This window comes from Megalobrama amblycephala, linkage group LG14 (assembly GCF_018812025.1).
Source record: "Megalobrama amblycephala isolate DHTTF-2021 linkage group LG14, ASM1881202v1, whole genome shotgun sequence".
In the NCBI taxonomy this organism is placed as follows: domain Eukaryota; kingdom Metazoa; phylum Chordata; class Actinopteri; order Cypriniformes; family Xenocyprididae; genus Megalobrama; species Megalobrama amblycephala.
In genome coordinates, this window is record NC_063057.1 from 18,232,387 (window position 1) to 18,251,897 (window position 19,511).

Consider the following 19,511-nt stretch of genomic DNA (forward strand, 5'->3'; position numbering starts at 1 on the left):
TTATTCACATTTGCCAACTCTCGTTGATGTCTCTAGACATTAGGCATCACTTCTCTTTTCTTTAAAAATCACTGTCAGTATAAACGCTCATAAGATCCAAATTTTGTGGCTTTTATTCAATGACTTTTAGCTTTGAGGGCATCTATACTCTATATTTGTACTGATAAAAGACATTATCTTTTAGCTGATATATGCATTTAAAAAATACCGATGACTCATCTTGCACTGAGGGGCATACCTGAATTTTTGTCCAATCAAATGTTCTCTCAAAAAAGCATGCCCCTCCTCCTACCCTTACTTGCTATGTTCTAGCAAAAGCATATTATGGTTCCCAGCTGTGACGTAAACTAAAGACTATTGACTATTTATGAAAAAGGACAAGCCCTTCGATATGTCCCACCCAAATTTCCTGTTTTAATAGGAAATACATCAGCGCAGGAAAGAAAACTGCACTGAGACTGCTGAATTTAGTGCTAATACATAGTGCTTTACATATATTTTATCACTTGTTGCTGGTAAGAACATAGTATAAGATGCTGTGTAACGTAGTATAACATAGGTATGACATGCTGTTGCTTTTGCTTAAAAAAGGGAAATTCACTTTTAACACTGTGACACCAAGTCAGCTGGATATCTGTTTTGTTTTAAAGATCTAAATACCATAATACAACACTGTCTGAGATCCCTGGGAATGAGGGGGGAGCTTTTTATAAAGCACTCTGGCTGGTTTTACCCACAGGCACTGCTCCCATTTACAGTTTTAGAGATCCAGGCTTTCTATAGCCAACACCTGCTGGACTAACGGTCAGAGAGAGAGAGAGGGAGAGAGAGAGAGAGGGATAGCTGGACATTGCGGTGCCTTTAGGTCTGGGGAAGATATGGGGGGTGAAGTGTCATCCCTCCCTCTCAGCGCACCATGTCTCGAGGTGAACGGCTCGACTCGGTTGTCTCATGCTCGCGATTGCCTGCCCCCAGCTCACGGGACAGGAAGAGCCGACTGTCCTGTGGGAGAAAGTCTGACAGCAATAGGTACAGTAGTATTGATCGTGTTACATATCTGGGTTACTTTGACTGGAAACCACATGTCTGTTGTTAATTTTTTTGGTAGTTTATTAATCGTTTTTGGTCTGTGCTGTTCAGTGTATTCAGGCTATTGCGTCCCTCAAGATTTGATAATTATTCTGGGTCCACAGTGTGACATTTTATATTTAGGTGTTTAGTTCCTTTTTTGGAAGTTGTCTGTTCTGCTTTGAAAATGAGATGCTTCTCTCTCGGGAGGTAAGTTTAAACTCATTTTAAGGGGTTGTTGCACTTCTAACAGTTTTAAAACTTTTCTGCTGGGTGGTCATTCGCTGCTTCCTGTCTTTTGCTTAGAACTTTAGATTGCATTAGAACTTGTAAAGTACTGCTAATTAAGAGATTTTTATTTTAAAGGTAGGATTGTCCAAAATATTTACTAAAACATTACATAACACATCTGAAACTTAATCTAAAGTAATAATCAAATGTACTATATATTAAAATTCAATGGAGTTATTTATCAAAATAGACATTGACTAGTTTGTTACAATGCAAATGTTATATCTGCGGTGGTTTTACAGCAAGTTTTGATTTATAATTTATGCATTTGTAATGCGTTTTTTGATTCTTCGCTCGATACGACAGTGGTCTTGAAACCTATTGGCATGGATGTTATGTAGCAACAGATTTGTGTAGAGAGGGCTAATCTTGAGACTTATTGATTCCCATTAGAGAAACTGTAGTGAGTGGTTCTGTAATCCTCACTAAACCTAATTGTTTAGATTCAATTTAAGATTTTCTGATTAGTGACCTTGGCGGAGTTGGCCTGTGTTTGATTTCTCACTGTGAAGTGTGTCTGAATGGCCCACGGCAACAAGTTTATCCTTGAGATTGTCAGTCTCACCACTGTTGTACTTTCACACTGCTTTACTGAATGCTTTTAGAAGTAAATGAAAAAAGAAAGAAGAAGTTGTAAAGCAAGGAATGTTTTTTTCAACCATCCTGTCCCAACTGAGTTGAGTCTTTGAGCTGGAGGAGAAACGATGGGCCTCATTAATCATGTGGACATGATCACATTCTCAAGAGAGAGAGAGAGAGAGAGTGAATGAGAAAGTGAAAGACAGTGTTAGTGTCTCACTGGAGCTGTCTTTGGTTACAATGCTTGTTAACCTGCTGTCTTGCCTCCTCCTTTCACTGTCTTCCTCTCATTCTCTCAGTCTGGTGAAGTCTTTGTTGCTCCTCAGGGTTTTTCCTGAGGGAGTCTGTAATTTTAAGTCAGTTCCTTGTCACAAACTCGCCGTAGAAACTTGTTAAAGTGAAACATTCATGGTGGTCATAATGATCTCCTTCTGAGCAGACACACCCACCTTCTCAGACACTGAGACACTGGGCAACTTTTGGAAGATGCTTTTGGAAGAATGGAATGGAAAGACTTTTTTTTTTTTTTTTGTCACTATCAATAACCAACAAGATAAAACAGTTTTTTTAGAATTCAGATGAAAGCTGGTTTTACCCAAGCGGCAACCTTCCGTTCTCTCTCTTGAAACCAACACGTAAGTGACTTAAACTGCAATTCATCGACTGGCCACTACAGACAGGCTCCAAAAGGGAGTCCATCCCATAGACCCCCAATGTTAAAATTCCCAACTTTACAGCAGAAAAAAATACGTTTACAGCCTGGTACAAAAAGTGTTTTTGGTCTATATAGCTAATTTTACCCTTCATGACAACTGTGAGGGGGGTGAATTTTTTTTACAACTCATCCGTTTTAAATTATATTAAGCCTTAAAGTTCTGCACAATCAAGGGTGTGGCCACTTAATTGACAGGTGGATTGCCATTGCAACTTGCCATTTTTCTGCTGTCTGTTATCCGTCATGCTACCTCAGCTAATTCCAGCCGCTGAACTTGGCATCGTTGTTGGCTCGTCTTGGCATTGGCTAAAAGATTTTTTCTATCAGATTTACTACAATGGCAATGGCTGGAGAATATGCCTCTCATGACATCACAAAATCTGACAGCACTGCTTGGATATTATAACTAAAACTGCTGCACTATTTTGAAAAATATATTTTGGACACGGGCTCATTTGTTTGTGAGAGTCTAATGTATACGATAGTTTTACAACATAAACGGTGCTCAGATTGCATAATTCCTTGAAGAACGATGATGGAGAGCAGATCGTTCAGAAGAAATATGACACAAACAATGGACAATATAGCAATATTTCATGGATTTAATGGTTTTGTTGACAAAAAGTGCTGTTGGATGTTTTTGAATGGACGCTTATCATGGACATTTTACCAAATTGCGACGGATTTGATTCATCTCGCGATCGCTATTTCATTGCAAAGGTATGAAGTCCTGTTTTGATTTTGCGTGTTGTCATTTGCATATCCGACACAAATTTCAATATTACTGTTGCTGGACCATCTATATTGGGAAAAAAAAACTTATCTTTATTAATATTTTAGATAGTATCTAAGATAGATAGATAGCTCCTTAGCCTGAGCGAACTTGATCACGTTGAGCTAGGCGGGTGTGGTTTCAGCAACCAGGCACCTCAGCTCCACCCACCTCCCGCCTCTTTGCCATTTTCGGTGAGTGATGTGCGGTGACGTGCTGCCAAGATGGCGACAGCCGGCTCCGCCCACTTTGGGCTTAAAAAATGCTCTTCAGAAACCTACAGGTGACGCCACAGATGCTACGTCCATGTTTTATACAATATAGTTTTACCTTATGTTCTAATGGGCATGACATGACACAATCACAGCCAATCAGAACATTGATATTTACCAATATGCAACAGAACCAATGAAATATCACTGTGGGCAGGGTTGCCTATCACGGAACACCAAAAAAAAAAAAAAAACTATATCACGTGACTGGACACTTGTTGCATTACGTGTTATGTTGTTTCTTTCTGGTCTGAATTGGTCATTCATGATCCAAGATGGTGAATATGGTTGATCAGCTTGATTAATAGCTTGATTTTGACCTTCTGATTAGCGGTTATATACCACTTTGGTCCACTAAGAAATCATATTGATGACCTTAAGCTGATATGAGCTGTTGTTTTAAAGCATGGCAGATGGTGATAGCAACTAGGTTCTTTTTAGATAGATGTCTCCTTGCTGTAACTGTTGAACAATTGCAAACTGGATGTTCGCTCTTTCTCATTCTCTCTCTTCCTTCCACTTTCATCAATTTTCATCCATCCATTGAAATTCTCGTTCCATCACGCAGTGCTCACGAACCTGTTAAATGTCAAAGCTTGTCAAAGCACATTTACTGCTTAGACACAGCATATCTAAACATATATAAACACACAAATGCACACCCAAAATGAACAAAGGCAGTGTCAGTCGGCTGACAGGGGCTGGATAGAGAGGGATTTGAGACCTATACAGCCAACTGTTCTGTGTTTTGTGTTTGGCCTGAGGTGTTTGTGCTTTGTTTTATATGAGTGTGTGTGTGTGTGTGTGTTGTAAGTACAAGTCCTACTGGGAGGACCTCCATCCATCATATTCGATCTGACAAAATGCATTCATTCATCCCAGCCTCAGGCAAGGGTCTTCTCTGTCCTTATAGAGATCAGTTATATATATATATTATACTCATTGTTAACTTATTACAGTTTTCATTATACAGTATACTACTGTTATAAAGTTCAGTCAAAGTTGGTAAGATTTTTTTTTAATGTTTTTGACAGTATGTTATGCTTTCAAAGGCTGCATTTATTCATTTGGAAATGGTAAAAACTGTAAAATTGTGAAATATTACAATTTAAAATAACTTTTCTATCTTAATATATTTTAAAATATAATTAATTTCTGTAATGGCAAAGCGAAATTTTTAGATTTGTCTTCAGTGTCACTTAATCCTTAAAGGGTTAGTTCACCCAAAAATGAAAATAATGTGATTTATTACTCACCTTCATGTCGTTCTACATCTGTGAGACCTTTGTTCATCTTCAGAACACAATTTAAGATATTTTTGTTGAAATACGATTGCTCAGTGAGGCCTGCATAGACAGCAATGACACTTCCGATCTCAAGATCCATAAAGGTACTAAAAACATATTTAAATCAGTTCATGTGAGTACAGTGGTTCTATCTTAATATTATAAAGCGACAAGAATATTTTTTTTGTGTGCCAAAAAACCAAAAAACGACTTTTTAACAATATATAGTAATGGCTGATTTCAAAACAAAAATAAATTTGTGTTCCGAAGATGAACGAAGGTCTTAGGGGTGTGGAACGACATGAGTGTGAGTAATTATTGATATTATTTTCATTTTTGGGTGAACTAACCCTTTAAGAATTCATGCTTGATTTGGTGCTAAAGATCTCCAAATGCAAAAAGTACCACAGTTTCCACCAAAAATATTAAGTAGCACAACTTTTTTAACTGTGATAACAATAATAAATGCTTTATTATTATCAGAGTTGAAAAAAGTTGTGCTACATAATATTTTTGGTGGAAACTGTGGTATTGTTTGCAGGATTCTTTGGTGAATCAATAGTTCAATAGTACATGCATTCTTGCTAAATAAAATTATTAATTTCCTCTATTACCCCAAACTTTTGAACGGTGTATATTTATGTATTATTTATACACACAGTTCCCACAGTATATACAGGCTTCAAGTAAAGTGTTCCTGGAAGAGGTGTGTGTTTGTGTGAGTGTGTAATTAAGTCTTTTTTCTTTTCTTTTTTTTTTTTTTTTTGTGACTGGACCTACAGGAATATCATCTCTGTCATGTGGGATTACTTTCTTTGAGTTATATGTCGTTATGGAGATGCACACACATGCATACTTTAAAGTATAGGTTTATGAAGAGTGTGTTTTGGCTTTTGACTTATTTAGATCTACAGCATTCAACAGCGACTAGAACAGTAGGACGGTTGGAAGAAGTACACATACTTGTGACGAGTGACATGTCATGTGAATCTGAGTAGGCGCACACAGAGGCCATGCTGTTTGCGTTTGCACGTATGCACCCAGCCCTGATTGTGGCTCGCTAAGTGCCGCCCTTATTACATTAGAGAGAAAGATGCCACAGTTTGAAAAAAAATTCAATCCAATCATTAACCTCATTCCTGTCTCTCTTTCCCTCCCTCTTTTTCTCTCCCGTTTCTCTCTCGTTCTCTCCCACTACCTCTTTACAGTCTCACCGCACGATATACAAGTCCACCAGGTCACAGTGGAATAGCAGCCCCTCAGAAGAAAAACACAAGGTAGAGTCTTTACAGTATCTGCCTGCTTTCGCTCTGTTCTAACACCTGAAATTCTCCAAAGAACTTCAGGCCTAGAGACTGGGAAAGCCGATCTACTGATGTTCAAAGCTGTAGCAACAGATCTGGGTGATGGAAGTGGTGTATGATATAAACGCATTCTGGTGGTGTCCGTTCTTCAACTGTAGTCGGGATTATATTTTTTTACATTTCAAAAATCTTTCAGTTGCTTCTCTAACAGTTTTGAGCTGAATATCTTGGTTCAACTGAGGTGAGCGTGTGCAGAAAGTTCTGGATGAACCCTAGATCTTGAATGTAGTTTATCTCTGACTACTTTAGCTGGAGGTTTTTGCAGTTTGAAGCTCTGGCCCTGAAAGCATTTGCTTCATCTCAGAGCTGGTGGGAAGCTGAGAGTGCTGGCGAAGCATTTCAAGCAGCCCCTAGCCAAACTATGTGAGATATGTGATGGACACTTTGTGTGATATAGTGCTTACTCCACTGACAGCCTGATGGGTAGGGTTCAACTGATGGCATTATTTGCTCAAAGACAACACGTGCCTGCAGGGAAAGGGACAGGAATGGAGACACTGCAGTTTTTTGGGATCTTCTATCAAAGCAGTGATATAAAAATGTTAGTAGACACTCATCGTTGAGTGTCCTGAATCAACTTTCTGATCTCTTACTAAGTTCAGATGTACTGTAAATTTTTTTATACAGACTTTTGATATTAGTCTGCAAGGATATAGAGGGCCATTCATACCTAATGTTATCTGTGGGCTACACAACTGGCAATAGCTGAAAATCTGATTATACTGTAAACGAGACTTGTTGGTGGTTCCAAGTGAGAACGCTTGGTTAAATGTACTGGAAAATAGATCAATCTTATATCTCCAAAGAGAAAAAAAAAAAAAAAAAACTATCAAAATGATGAATCGTCTTTCTTTCTCCCAGAATATATAATTACCACTCAAGTTGTGTATGTGCACTGTCTCTTGTTTGTTTCTTTAGAGAGATGCATATGAACTATGTCTGAGGCTTAACTAATTAAATAAACACAGGATTATTGTGTAGTAATTTAGGTTAGAGAGACAAAATTAATAACCCATGATCCTGCTTTTTTAAAAGGGAAAGTCGAATAGATATTGATGCATACATTAGCTGTCCTCTAGAATCCAAAACTTTCAGCTCAATCCAAAGCGTTTCAGTTGGAAAGATTCACCGGAGATGACAGAAGCAGTCTTATTTGATCCTTTAACATCCTGCTCTAAATTTTAATAGGCATAATTTGAAAGCTTTTATCTTCTATAAGGCCTTTTTATGTATGCAGGACACAGATTGGAAAAGATGTGACATGTTATTAGAATTCATTGATTGTTTAGCAGTGTAGATGTGCACAGTTAAACCCCGTCAAACGCTCACAGTTTTCATCTGAGCCCCATTGACACTTTAATTATCACGCTAAAATAAACAAGAGCAGATCCAGAGACCTCATCTTCCAGCTGACCACCTTAGCTTCAGGTGTAGACTTTTCAATAACAGAATATGTCATTTTTGTGCCATTAGCGCCATCAAATAACTCACAAAAGTAATGAACATTTCAAACAGGTTTCCCTGCTTCCCTCCCTGTCACATAATGGCACAGAGACAAGAAGGTAAGATCCATATGCAGCTTTAATGGGGTAATCCAAAGACAGGCAAGGGTCAAACTCCATAGAACAGTCCATACAAAAACAAAGAAAACAACAACAGAAGCCGGTGACCACCATAACAAAAGCAGAAACAAACCATGTATAAATAGACAGACACTAATGAACAAACACAAAACAGCTGGGTGCAATGAACGGGATAATGAGTCCGGGAAGTGGGTTATGGGAAATGAAGTCCAAAAGTGTGGTGAGGAACAGTCCAGGTTGGAGTGCCCTCTAGTGACCAACCAGGGCACTCCAACTGGTGATCATGACACTCCCATTGGCCAAACAATCAGATTGAGCCAGTCTGCTGGCTTGTTCGGGATGCTCAGAGCAATGCTTTGAAAATACCACAGCTGTTTGAATGTCGTATTTGTCTCTAAATATTATGTCAAGATATACAAAAAAATATGCACTGCAGCTTAAATTCAGGTCTATTTCAGCAATGCTCTCTATCTTCAGATGCCTGGTAAGCACTAAATTTATCCTCTCCAGGCATATTTGTGTTTGTGTATCTATACATGATACATATTTATGCAAATCATAGTCTAAGGAACATTTCAAGACCAAATTAGAAAACCAAATGTCTTATAAATGCTGATGTCAGATGTTGCCTGCATCCCTGAAGCAGGCCAAACTGAATCCGCTCACTTTTAATTTTGCAAATTCAGGGGGAAAATCTGTAGATTTCAACATGATAAAATGTGTTACGCTCAGCTGTGGATACTACAGTTGTACTGATAGCTGAAGGAAATTAATCAACATATTTAATAAACAAACACAAGGACTGACGTGAATCTGCTACCAATTCCATGTGGGCCTGTTAAAACGAAAACTTCCAAAATTCTTCAGTTTAGATGCTGTCCTCAATCCAGACACTGCTGTCCGCCCCAATTTCCACTGAAATAACCTCTCTGAGAAATAGCATCAGATGTGCTTTTTTCAGAGCCGCTTTTCACACTTCTGTATTATCATAGCTGGCAATGGTGGCCTGCATAACAGGTTAATAGGGAAAAACAGAAGTGCCTGATGGAAATGAGCAAGTGATGAAGCAGTGTCATTAGAGGCTTGATGAGACATGCACCTGAACTGCCTGAATCATCGTTCTCCAATCCATCATTTCCGGGAAAGCTGTTTGCTCTGATTCTTTATAAGACTTTTCAAAACATATTTGATCAGTGATGAATTTCAAATGATGATGAACATTTAAAATGGTTTTTAAAATGCTTCAACTAAAACTAAAAGGTCTTTATTAGTTTACCAATTTGGTTTATCAATTGCCGTAATCAGATCTGAGTAACGTGAAACATCTCTGTTTGGTGAGAAATTGAATCGGCTGTAAGTGTCAATGTCAAAGAACCTTAAAATTCCTGCTGTTCTGTTCCCCCGTGACATATTTATGAGACATTGTTAGGCTGATGTGTCACGGGTTTATGTTTCCCAATTAAAAACTGCCTCTTGTGAGTCATTAACAAGCTTTGTGCAGGAGTAAATCATCAATAATGTGGATACAGCACAAGGCAATGCAAAGAAAAAAACACACACGGGCTAGTTTTATTGCAGATTTTAGAGCAATTAAGAGCCATTTATTGTTCTGACGTGTTGAGGAATGAGCTATTTTTCACCATATACAAGTCAAATCATTATTCATAAATGTCATTCATTTATAATAGCTTATAGCATCATTTATTATATAGTTGAACATATGTCTACCCTCCATTTGAAGTAAACATTCACAATATTTGAATGGAATGAATATGGGTTTACTCAGTAGTGTACCGTGAACCTTGGCCCTCATCAGGAAAAAAGTAATCTAATCTCAGCCTAAAATCAGCCAGACTTGAGACCATGTCCTCTTCTATAGTACTGCATAAGTTACCTTTGACAAGAAATGCAACAAGCAATCAGCACGGTGAGTTTGAGAATTATCACCAAAATTAAACAAAATGTAATAAATCATTATCCTCAAGTCCTCATTACAAATAATTGCATCAAAACATATTACAAGCAAAACCAACAAAATTTAATGCAAGCCAACTAGTAAAAAAACGGCAGCTGTGGTTGCCAGAACTTTACTATAAAAAATACAGTAGCAACGTAAAAAAAAAAAAAATGTTAAATTTACGGTAAAATAACGTATTTCATTAACTGATATAATGTTAATTTACCGACCTAATGAAGTACTAATATCTGTTTTGTACCTTTATAATACACTGACAGTCACCAAACACAGTGGTGATAAGAGTCACATGATGAATCAAAGTTCATCACAAGCTGAGAAGGACAGCACTAACATATAGAAGGTGCACACAGTGTCATTCACAAACACACTAAACACCATCATGGTAACATGCATGAAATTTTAAAAATGCAATAAACATTAATTTAACAACATTAGATGTAACATAAAACCCTAATGTACATAACTGATTAGAAAAAAATGAGAAAAACTAAGAAGAAACAGAGTTACTTCAACGAAAATATATCAAATGTGAAGTGTCACGCAGGGAATTGTGGGAATGTCAATTTACAGTTTTTCACTGTAAATTTTACAATGAATTGTTATTTTTCACTTCCAAAAACTGTGAATTTAACAATATTTTACCGTAAAATTACATTAAATGTACCGTTAGATCTATTACAGTTATTCACCGTATATAGTACGTAAACTTTCTGTAAACCAATTGACAGTTTTTCACCGCAGCATTTTTACAGTCTTTTACTGTTAAAATCATTTTTTACAGTGTAGCATTACATTATATGATCACGCTATCATTCATTCAAATGCTATTAAACCATTCAAGCTCGATTAGACGCAAAAAAGAACTTAAATCTGTACCGGCACGCTGTCTGTGAATCTCCTATCTGTGTGACAAACACATGACTCTGCATTGAGTTCTCTTTCATGCTTGAACAGAGAAAAACACACAAAATTATGCCAAAATGCCTCTTTTGTCGAGTATCCTCGTAAGCACAATCTTAAATGAGTTTAATAAAGTCTTAAACGACCGTAAAGAGATTTGTATCAGATCCATGTCATGTGTGGCAGATCTTAAAGTGACAGCAGCCTAATAAACTTCTGTGATATTTGTCATTATTAATCTTTGTATAAATCATTCACTGCTTTTGATTGATTATTTTTTGTAGCTTTAATAAGGATTAATCTAGATTTAATTTATAATTTCTGCAGTGAAGTGAATGCAACAGACTGTGATAAAATTTTAGGAAAAGTTCACCTTGAATCTATCTATCTATCTATCTATCTATCTATCTATCTATCTATCTATCTATCTATCTATCTATCTATCGTTCTATCGTTCTATCGTTCTATCGTTCTATCGTTCTATTTATCTTCTATCTATCGTCTGCCTACCGGTTTAGGTTTAGTGTTAGACAGAAAATATCATTAGCTCACTATAAAAACAATAGAGTTTAGTCTCTACTGGAAAGTGTGTTTTGTGTGTGTCTGTCTGTCATAGTAACATATAATCATATACAGCTTATATCCAGTGATTGAAGACCAAACTTTTGTGTGTTACAGGTTACCAGGTCCCTCCAGAGTCCCCGCTGCAGGCAGCGGCAGTAGCAGCAGTAAAGCCCACGGCTCCTCAAACCTGAACCGAAGGAGCCAAAGCTTCAACAGTATTGACAAGAGCAAACCACTGCAGTATGCTAGCGGCAATGACAGAGGTGAGCAATATACAGACTTCACATTTTCTAACCTAATATTAAAATCAAGGTTTCTGCTTATTATAGCTATATCCTGTTATCCACTAGATGGTGCCACTATCTAAGAAACAATAGGGCTGTGGTACAGGGCAAGATGCTCTAAGCTGGTTCCCCCTGTAAAAACTGCATTTATTTTTACATTTTTATAATGACGTAAATAAATCTGTAGAAAAACACATTTCCTGAGGAAAACTTCGGGACTTGAAGTATAATATTGCACTGTGGTTCTTTTCTGGTGTGTTATTCACATCTGAAAAGGTGATCTGCCCTAGGCATTCACTGTCCTCCTCCTACATATTTCGAGATGACGTTAATGTTATATTTTTGCTTCTTCCACATAACCAGCCTATTCAGAGTTCACTTCAGATTTCATCTTCCTGTCGGAGCTGAACTATCATTCAAAGCCGACTTCATAAAACCACACGGCTATTTAGCCACCAGTGTGTAAATCTCCACAGGCTAGCTGGTTACTTAATAAATCTGCGCTAGACCTGATGGAGTGTGTCGATTGAAGTCAGGTTGGGAGTTCAAAGATGTGTGACCTGTATTTCGCCCCTAGTTCACCCCTCACAGCAAGGATCCATGGCGATCGGTGAACAAAACGCAACTGATTTGCCTCGCAGACTGTTTGTTTTGGCTGCGCTGCCCGGTTAGATTTATACCGGACTTTACTGGTCCTTGTTCACTGTTAGCACAGATGCTGGTGTTCTCAGACACTGGGTACAGAGAGGGCGAGACGGCACACACAAAGCCAGACAGAGGGTCTCACATGGCAGACGGAGCTTTGATGAATCAGAGAGTCCTAATAGGCGACGTCTCTCTTGAAACCCATGGCTGCCCTTTTCCGTCGGGCCTAACATTACTCAAAACCTTGATTTACAGGGCTACTGCGCTAATACCTCCACAGATGAGAAAAGCAAACTCCCATCTGCCTTTTTTCCCTCATCTTCCTTTTTCTTCTGTCCAAAGAGTCTGCCGCACTGGGAGAACCATGGGAGGGGCTGGTAGCGAGAGAATGAGCTCTGTTCCAAAAACGAGTGAGCTGCCTACCTAGAATTTAAGACATCATAGGTGCACTGTTCACACAAAAACTGTTGCAAACTATAGGCAGAAAAATGAGGCTGCCTTTTGAGACTCTGTGTTTCGGCCAAATTGTAAAGGTGTGGTCACATTAGTGAAATTTCACAGGCAAACAAGGTCCATTGTACATTGTCAATAGTGTAGTGATAGCGATATATAAAGCAGTTCACACAGAAGTCACTCTCAAACCAAGCAGCTTTATTTTCTTCAGTGTAGTGAATCTGTGTGTCCAACTTGAACCAGTTGCAAAATCTGTGAGACAATTCGGCAAACAATGGTAAATATGACTGCATGTTCATAGGAGAGGATATCCCTGAATGCATTTTGCCAAATGAGAAACTGAAAAGGCAGCAGAAATGGTCTGGTACTTAAATGAATGGGGAGTACTGTAACTGTAGTCACACTTTACAGTTAAAACAGACAATTAAACTTTTTAAAAGAGGCACTGTATAGACGTCCCACTGTACAGTTAAAAGAACCATTCACTTGTTTGTTTTTGCCAAAAATAATGTGCATTAGCTGGACCAGCCTGAAAAAAAAAAAGTTTTTGTTGTGTAATTCTGTTCTTGATTTGAAACGTGTTGTTAAAGCATGATTTCAAACAACCATTAAATAATTCAAATAATTCAGGATTTTCCAAACTATTCTGTCTGCACCCTTTAGTACCCCATTTGATTTTAAGTTAAAGGGTTTGTTCACCCAAAAATGAAAATTCTGTCATTATTTACTCACCCTCATGTCGTTCCACACCCGTAAGACCTTCATTCATCTTCAGAACACAAATTAAGATATTTTTGATAAAATCCGATGGCTCAGTGAGGCCTGCATTGACAGCTAGACAATTAACACTTGTCAGTGGTTCGGAGCGTGTATCAAAGTCACGCCCCCCAGTGGTGAACCATTGAAATTTCGAAACACTTATTAAGTAATGAAGCCTCATTTACTGAAATCACTCCGAACCACTGATTCGAAACAAAAGTTTCGTAAAGCTTTGAAGCTTCATGAAGCAGCGTTTTGAAATCACCCATCATTAGATATTGTTGAATAAATTCGTTATTTTGTTTTTTGGTGCACAAAAGTATTCTCATCGCTTCATAACATTAAGGTTGAACCACTGTAGTCACTTGAACTGTTTTAAATACATCTTTAGTAGCTTTCTGGGCATTGAAAGTGTTAATTGTCTTGCTGGCAATGGAGGCCTCACTGAGCCATCGGATTTTATCAAAAATATCTTAATTTGTGTTCCGAAGATGAATGAAGGTCTTACAGGTGTGAAACGACATGAGGGTGAGTAATTAATGACAGAATTTTCATTTTTGGGTGAACTAACCCTTTAATATTTCAATAAATTAACCACATTCACGGTTCTGTGATGTTGATTAATGGTTACATGACATGCAGGTAAATAATTTTTTGTAAGTGTATTATTATTTTTATTTGAAAAGTATTCATTTATTTTGATTTTTACATTTTTAAGATTTAATTAATTAATTAATTAAAAGCTTTTCAACTCACAAACCTCCCTCACATACCCCTAGGGGTTCAAAAACATTAGTTGGGAAACCCTGAAATTAAATATAAAATATAATATATATAACATAAATATATTATTGGTATAAATATAAAAAGAGCTAGAAATTTCTAGAAATAACTGCCTGCTGTGAATATGGCAAAATGTAATAAAAATAAATAAATAAAACTAATATTTCCTTAAATACTGAAAATTATTGGTAAAATTAGTGCAGGGATAATTTACATAATAGTTGTGTATATTGTTACATATTTATTTTGCTTATTGTATCAGCTTTGTTAGTTTAGCAACATGCATTCAATTGAGATGTGAGTTTTATTTGTGCTTCATGCTGCCCACATAGTGTTCCAAATCAGGCACTTACGATGGTTAGGATGCTGCCTTTGTAGCCCTCTAGGCAGCTCGCTAGGTTCTGGAACAGAGCTAGCATGTAGTCTTTCATTTTATGGCAGGCTTGAATACAAATTTCATAATCCGGAGTTTGACCTTTAACTGATTTAATCCTTAACCTCAAAATCTGTCAGCACCCAGTGCTACCGTCACCTACGTATTTCAGCACAAAGCCTCTCTGCGGATGCAAATCTCACACTGTTTATAAGCCCTATGCCAAGTTAGTAGGCACAAACACTTGCATGTTAAGTAGTCTTGTATAACAAAGCTAATTTCACCATTCACAGTGGCTGCAGGAATGAATCAGCATGTTTGCTAAAGTTAGCTCAGTTCAGGATACTTTTTAAAAGCACTGTGTCCAGTTCTTGGATTAGTTTGAAGGAAATCATTGTTATTAACAGTCGTGCTTAAAAGTTTGCATACCCCTTGCAGAATCTGCAAAATGTTAATTATTTTAACAAAATAATAATAATAAAAAAGAAATTTAAAAAAACAGCAGCGGATCATCCAGGTAAGGACACAGAATATTAAGAATCAAGGGTATGTACACTTTTAAATGGGGTCATTTTTATAAATTCAGCATTTTTTGCATCTTTGATGTAAAATATCTTATTCTGGACAGTACTAAATAAAAAAATAACATGCCTTTTGCATGTTTCATCTTATTTTGTTAAAATAATTAGCATTTTGCAGATTCTGTACAACGAACTTCTGGCAATGCTTCATACAGTAGCACCTGTGACGGTGGAGATATATCAGGACTGGACAAAAGAGATAAGAAAGAAAGCCAGAGGCAAAGGAAATGGCTAATGCGATCCATTCTAGATTAGACAGTTGCTGACAGATGCATTACACCTGTTAATATGTTTGTTTTGGAATGTGTTTGGCATCCTACCAGACTTTCCAGACCAAAGTGGCATTTCACTTTCAACATAAAGTGGTGTGGAGAAAAGACGGGTAGCTATGGTAACCACGTTTCGATGGTCTGGTGTGTGTGTATGTGTGTGTGAGAGGCTGTTATTTAAGCTGCTGTTATCTCCAAAGACGGGGTTAATTTAGCTGACACATGCACTGAAGCCCGATCCACACAACGCTCATTCATAGTCCAATCACTGTTCCCTCTACAAGATTTTCAATGGAACCAAATGAAGTCCCATATCCTGCTCTCTTCCTTTGTGTTTAGAATTTTTCAGCTTGAATCTTTGATATATCTGGATGTAAATCAAAGTTAGGGACAGCCTGAGTAACTGTGAGATTAAGTAGATTTACATGCAGTTTGTTGTGTTATAAGGCAGCTGAAGCATTGGTGTAGTACTGATCTTTTTAAATTCACAGAAACTCATTAAAATTGTATTTTATTTTCCTCATGTATAATCCATTGAAGTTCAGTGAAAGCAATCTGATTTTAAAACTCTTGAGAGTGAATCTCACAAAAACACCCCAAAATCGAAATAATAATAATAATAATAATAATGATAAATGTTTTATTTTGCATAAATTTAGGTTATTTTTCTTTTCTTTTTTTTCATTCTAAAATTATTTTCATGAAGGTTAAACATTTCATTTTTTACTTACTTTTTGGAGTAAGAAATTACTTTTCCTCAAAAATGTATTTTATTTATTTTCATTTTATTTTTTTGTAAAAATGACCCCAAAAAATATTGAAAAAATATGCTTTTGAGATTCGCTCTTAAAATGTAAAGAATACCCTTACAACATCCCATTACAAAGAAACACTTGAGTACATTGTTGGAATCAGATGGTAATACCATGTTAATTTGGTATGTACCATGGGTTCTGTATGATTACCATATTCATATGCCATATTCCGTATTCATATGTAGGTGCTAGAAAGAATGTCATTTATCATAGAACAACAACAACAACAACAACAAAAAACAGCATGGTAATACATTGGTACTTTTTTGTCAATAATGTATAATCCACAGAAATCTAGTCAAAGTAATCTGATTTATATACATTTGCATTGTAAAGCATTTTGAGTTTGTGCCCTTTGCAATAGGATGTTGTCTTATTGGACTGGTAGTCAATGCTCAGACAAGTTGCATTTTAAAGGATGTTACATTTGTGCAATGTCATGGTCTAAAAAGCTTGATATATGTAGATCTGTGATTCCTCAATATGAACATGATGTATTTATATTGGATTAGGTATGTTTATATATATTATTCTGTGAGCCATGTTGATTCTCTGCAAAACATCACTGCATTTACAAAGAACAAGAGGGTGACTGGCAACAACAAAGTATTTGAAATCCCACAAAATCAATTTAGGAGCCAATTTTCTGCCTGAGTGCATTGCAGCATTGCTTGGGATTTCAGTATGCGGTGGTTGCAGAGTAAAGAATTGGATGGGGCCCTATCTATTTCTCACGTGTTTATAGGACAATCCCTTTCCTCTTATTCTAATATTTGATTATTGCTGCAGGCTTACACTTTCCTCCTTGCCAAACACAAACTTTGTATTGCTTCTAGGGTGTGGTTTTATCAGTCTAACAGATGTGTCCACTGTGTGGTCTGTTTCTCTGGCGCAGAGTCGGTGAAGGGCATCCCTCTGCCAGGCAGCATGAACGGCAGTGGCTCGGTGCCCTCCAGCACCAGCGGGCAGCAGCTGGCCTCTGCCATCCCCTCTCCCACCGCTGGAAAGTCCTGGCGCAGCAAGTCCATGAACATTAAGCACAGTGCCACCTCGTCCATGCTGGCCACCAAGCCGCCCAGCCCAACCGCTTCCCCAACCCCTCCCTTATCATCTGATCGCCTCCGGCCCCCAATCACAGATGCCTCCAAATCAGCCCCCGGCAACCAGCGCTCCATGTTGGAGAAGTTCCGGCTCATCAACCCTCGCTCCGCATCCAGAACGTCACCCTCGGTGGCCGAAATGGCTCTTCAGGAGGAGGACGACTTGTCGGAGTTTGGAGATGAGGGGACCTGCAGTCCCACACCACCCTGTGGGATATCGAAACAGCAGGGGAAGACCTCTACATCCTCCTTTGCACCCCCAAACAAGACCAACAACTGCAAGAACCAGAACAATAAGTCCTTGCCGCAGTCCAAAGACAAAGAGGACAAGAACAAGACCAAGAGCAAAGCCAGCACACCACCCAAAGAGGAGCCAGTAATAGTGGAGCCCTCTAAGAAGGGCTCCAAGATCGCCAGCCTCATCCCCAAAGGAAGCAAAACATCCACAGCCTCTGTGAAGAAAGAAAGTGCAATCCCTGCCTCCAGCGGCATCCCCAAACCTGGTCTGAAGGCTCCGACGGCGACCGCCAAGCCTGCAGCAACTCAACCTAGTGTACCTGCACCAAGTGTACCTGCTACAAGTGGTGAGAAGACCAAACTTAGTAAAGGCAGTCAGTCTATATATATGCAGAGATCTTTGGGAGGTTTGGAGAATCGTAAGACCAGCATGGTGTCATCAACCAGTACCTCAGCGCTTTCTGGATCCGCCACTTCAGGGCTGGGTGGTGGAGCAGCTCTAGGAGGCAATGGGGCAGTACAACTTCCCCAGCAACAGCAACACAACCATCCCAACACAGCAACCGTCGCCCCCTTCATGTATCGGTGAGTAATTCTAAAACACAGTTGGACATGATTGTTGCATTTTCAAATGTCTTGCTTTGCATACTGTGAAGGATGTTTACAGAAGTTGTGGGTACCTGCTTAATGATTAAGGATCTGGATCCATCCTGTTCAGTCACAGAAGAGTCCACTTTTGTCATATTACATTTACCATTATACCCCTAGAGAGATAATTAAGGGCAGGTGGGCTTTCCTTGTGATCAGTAAATGTGGTCTCTTTGGATAGAATTATTTCTGTTTTTTGGACTGAAATCCCTTAGTTCAGAAAACAGATGCCAACGGGTCATTTTTCAAACTTACTATGTCCTCATCATAGACCCTGATGACTTCTAGTCCGGGCAGGGCTACTGGGTCTATATATCTAATGATGCTTAGAGACATTAAAGGGTAAGACTCTGACAAACGGACAGATCTGGGTTTCTTGGTTCTATTCTGGGTTGTAAAATCATTATCATTATCTATGAGACAGCAGGGCCATGTCTCTGTAATTACCCTCTATAGACAGGCAAAGATGAAACCCTCATCCCCAGGAGGTCCAGAATAATAACCTCATCTTTTACTCTTCTTTTTAATCTGCACACTGCTAACCAGACAGGTACTTTAAAGAATATCTCTTGCCAGATACTATTCGTAATCAGTAGTCATTCACAAGATACACTATAAACAATATCCACATGACAGCAAAATACAATTTTTGTTTAGGAAATTAATATCTGCATGGAAGATCTGAATGTTAAAGTGTTGGCCTGGTGGGAAATGCACATGTTGCACTGTGGTGTTTCTGTGCAGGCAGTCATTTTCGAATCAGTCATTTCTTCACTCTCCTGTCAGAGTAAAGGCAGAAAGAGAAATCTGGAGGATGTCTTGTTAAATCTGACTGTGATGGGTGATGTTAACAGGATGGATCTCTTTTCATTATAGATTGTCTAGACAAGAGTCCTGTTTTGACCAGACGGGGTGAGACCCGTCTTACACACATAAGCTGACAGAGCAATATAAAGCATCATTAATTACAGACAAATATATGTTGAACTAACCATCTATATATATACAGCTAATCAAACCAGCTTTTAGACCCACAAACACACACCCACTGATCATCTGTCCATGGCATCACATATCCAATCGTGCAATGCTTTGTAAGAAAAAGCAGCGGGTAAACGTCTCATCTCGACAGTATTAATAGCCCGAGTGGGAACCGCTGAGATGTTTGCCAGACCGCCTCGTTTGAGGGGCG

The 19,511-nt window shown here is 38.2% G+C and overlaps 1 protein-coding gene across 26 annotated transcripts in view; it reads left to right on the top strand.

Annotated features, from left to right (window-relative positions):
* Positions 1-19,511, top strand: part of nav3 (neuron navigator 3) — a 387,003-nt gene that overhangs the window by 285,029 nt on the left and 82,463 nt on the right. For 22 of the 26 annotated variants that reach the window (XM_048155140.1, XM_048155118.1, XM_048155120.1 and 19 more), the window contains 3 exons: positions 6,192-6,260; positions 11,487-11,635; positions 17,230-18,256. In XM_048155140.1, the coding sequence (XP_048011097.1) occupies positions 6,192-6,260; positions 11,487-11,635; positions 17,230-18,256 (1,245 nt within the window). Of the gene's footprint in view, positions 1-788; positions 1,030-1,057; positions 1,279-6,191; positions 6,261-11,486; positions 11,636-17,229; positions 18,257-19,511 lie in introns of those variants that run through there. The other 4 variants (XM_048155142.1, XM_048155144.1, XM_048155143.1 and 1 more) reach the window with 4 other exon arrangements.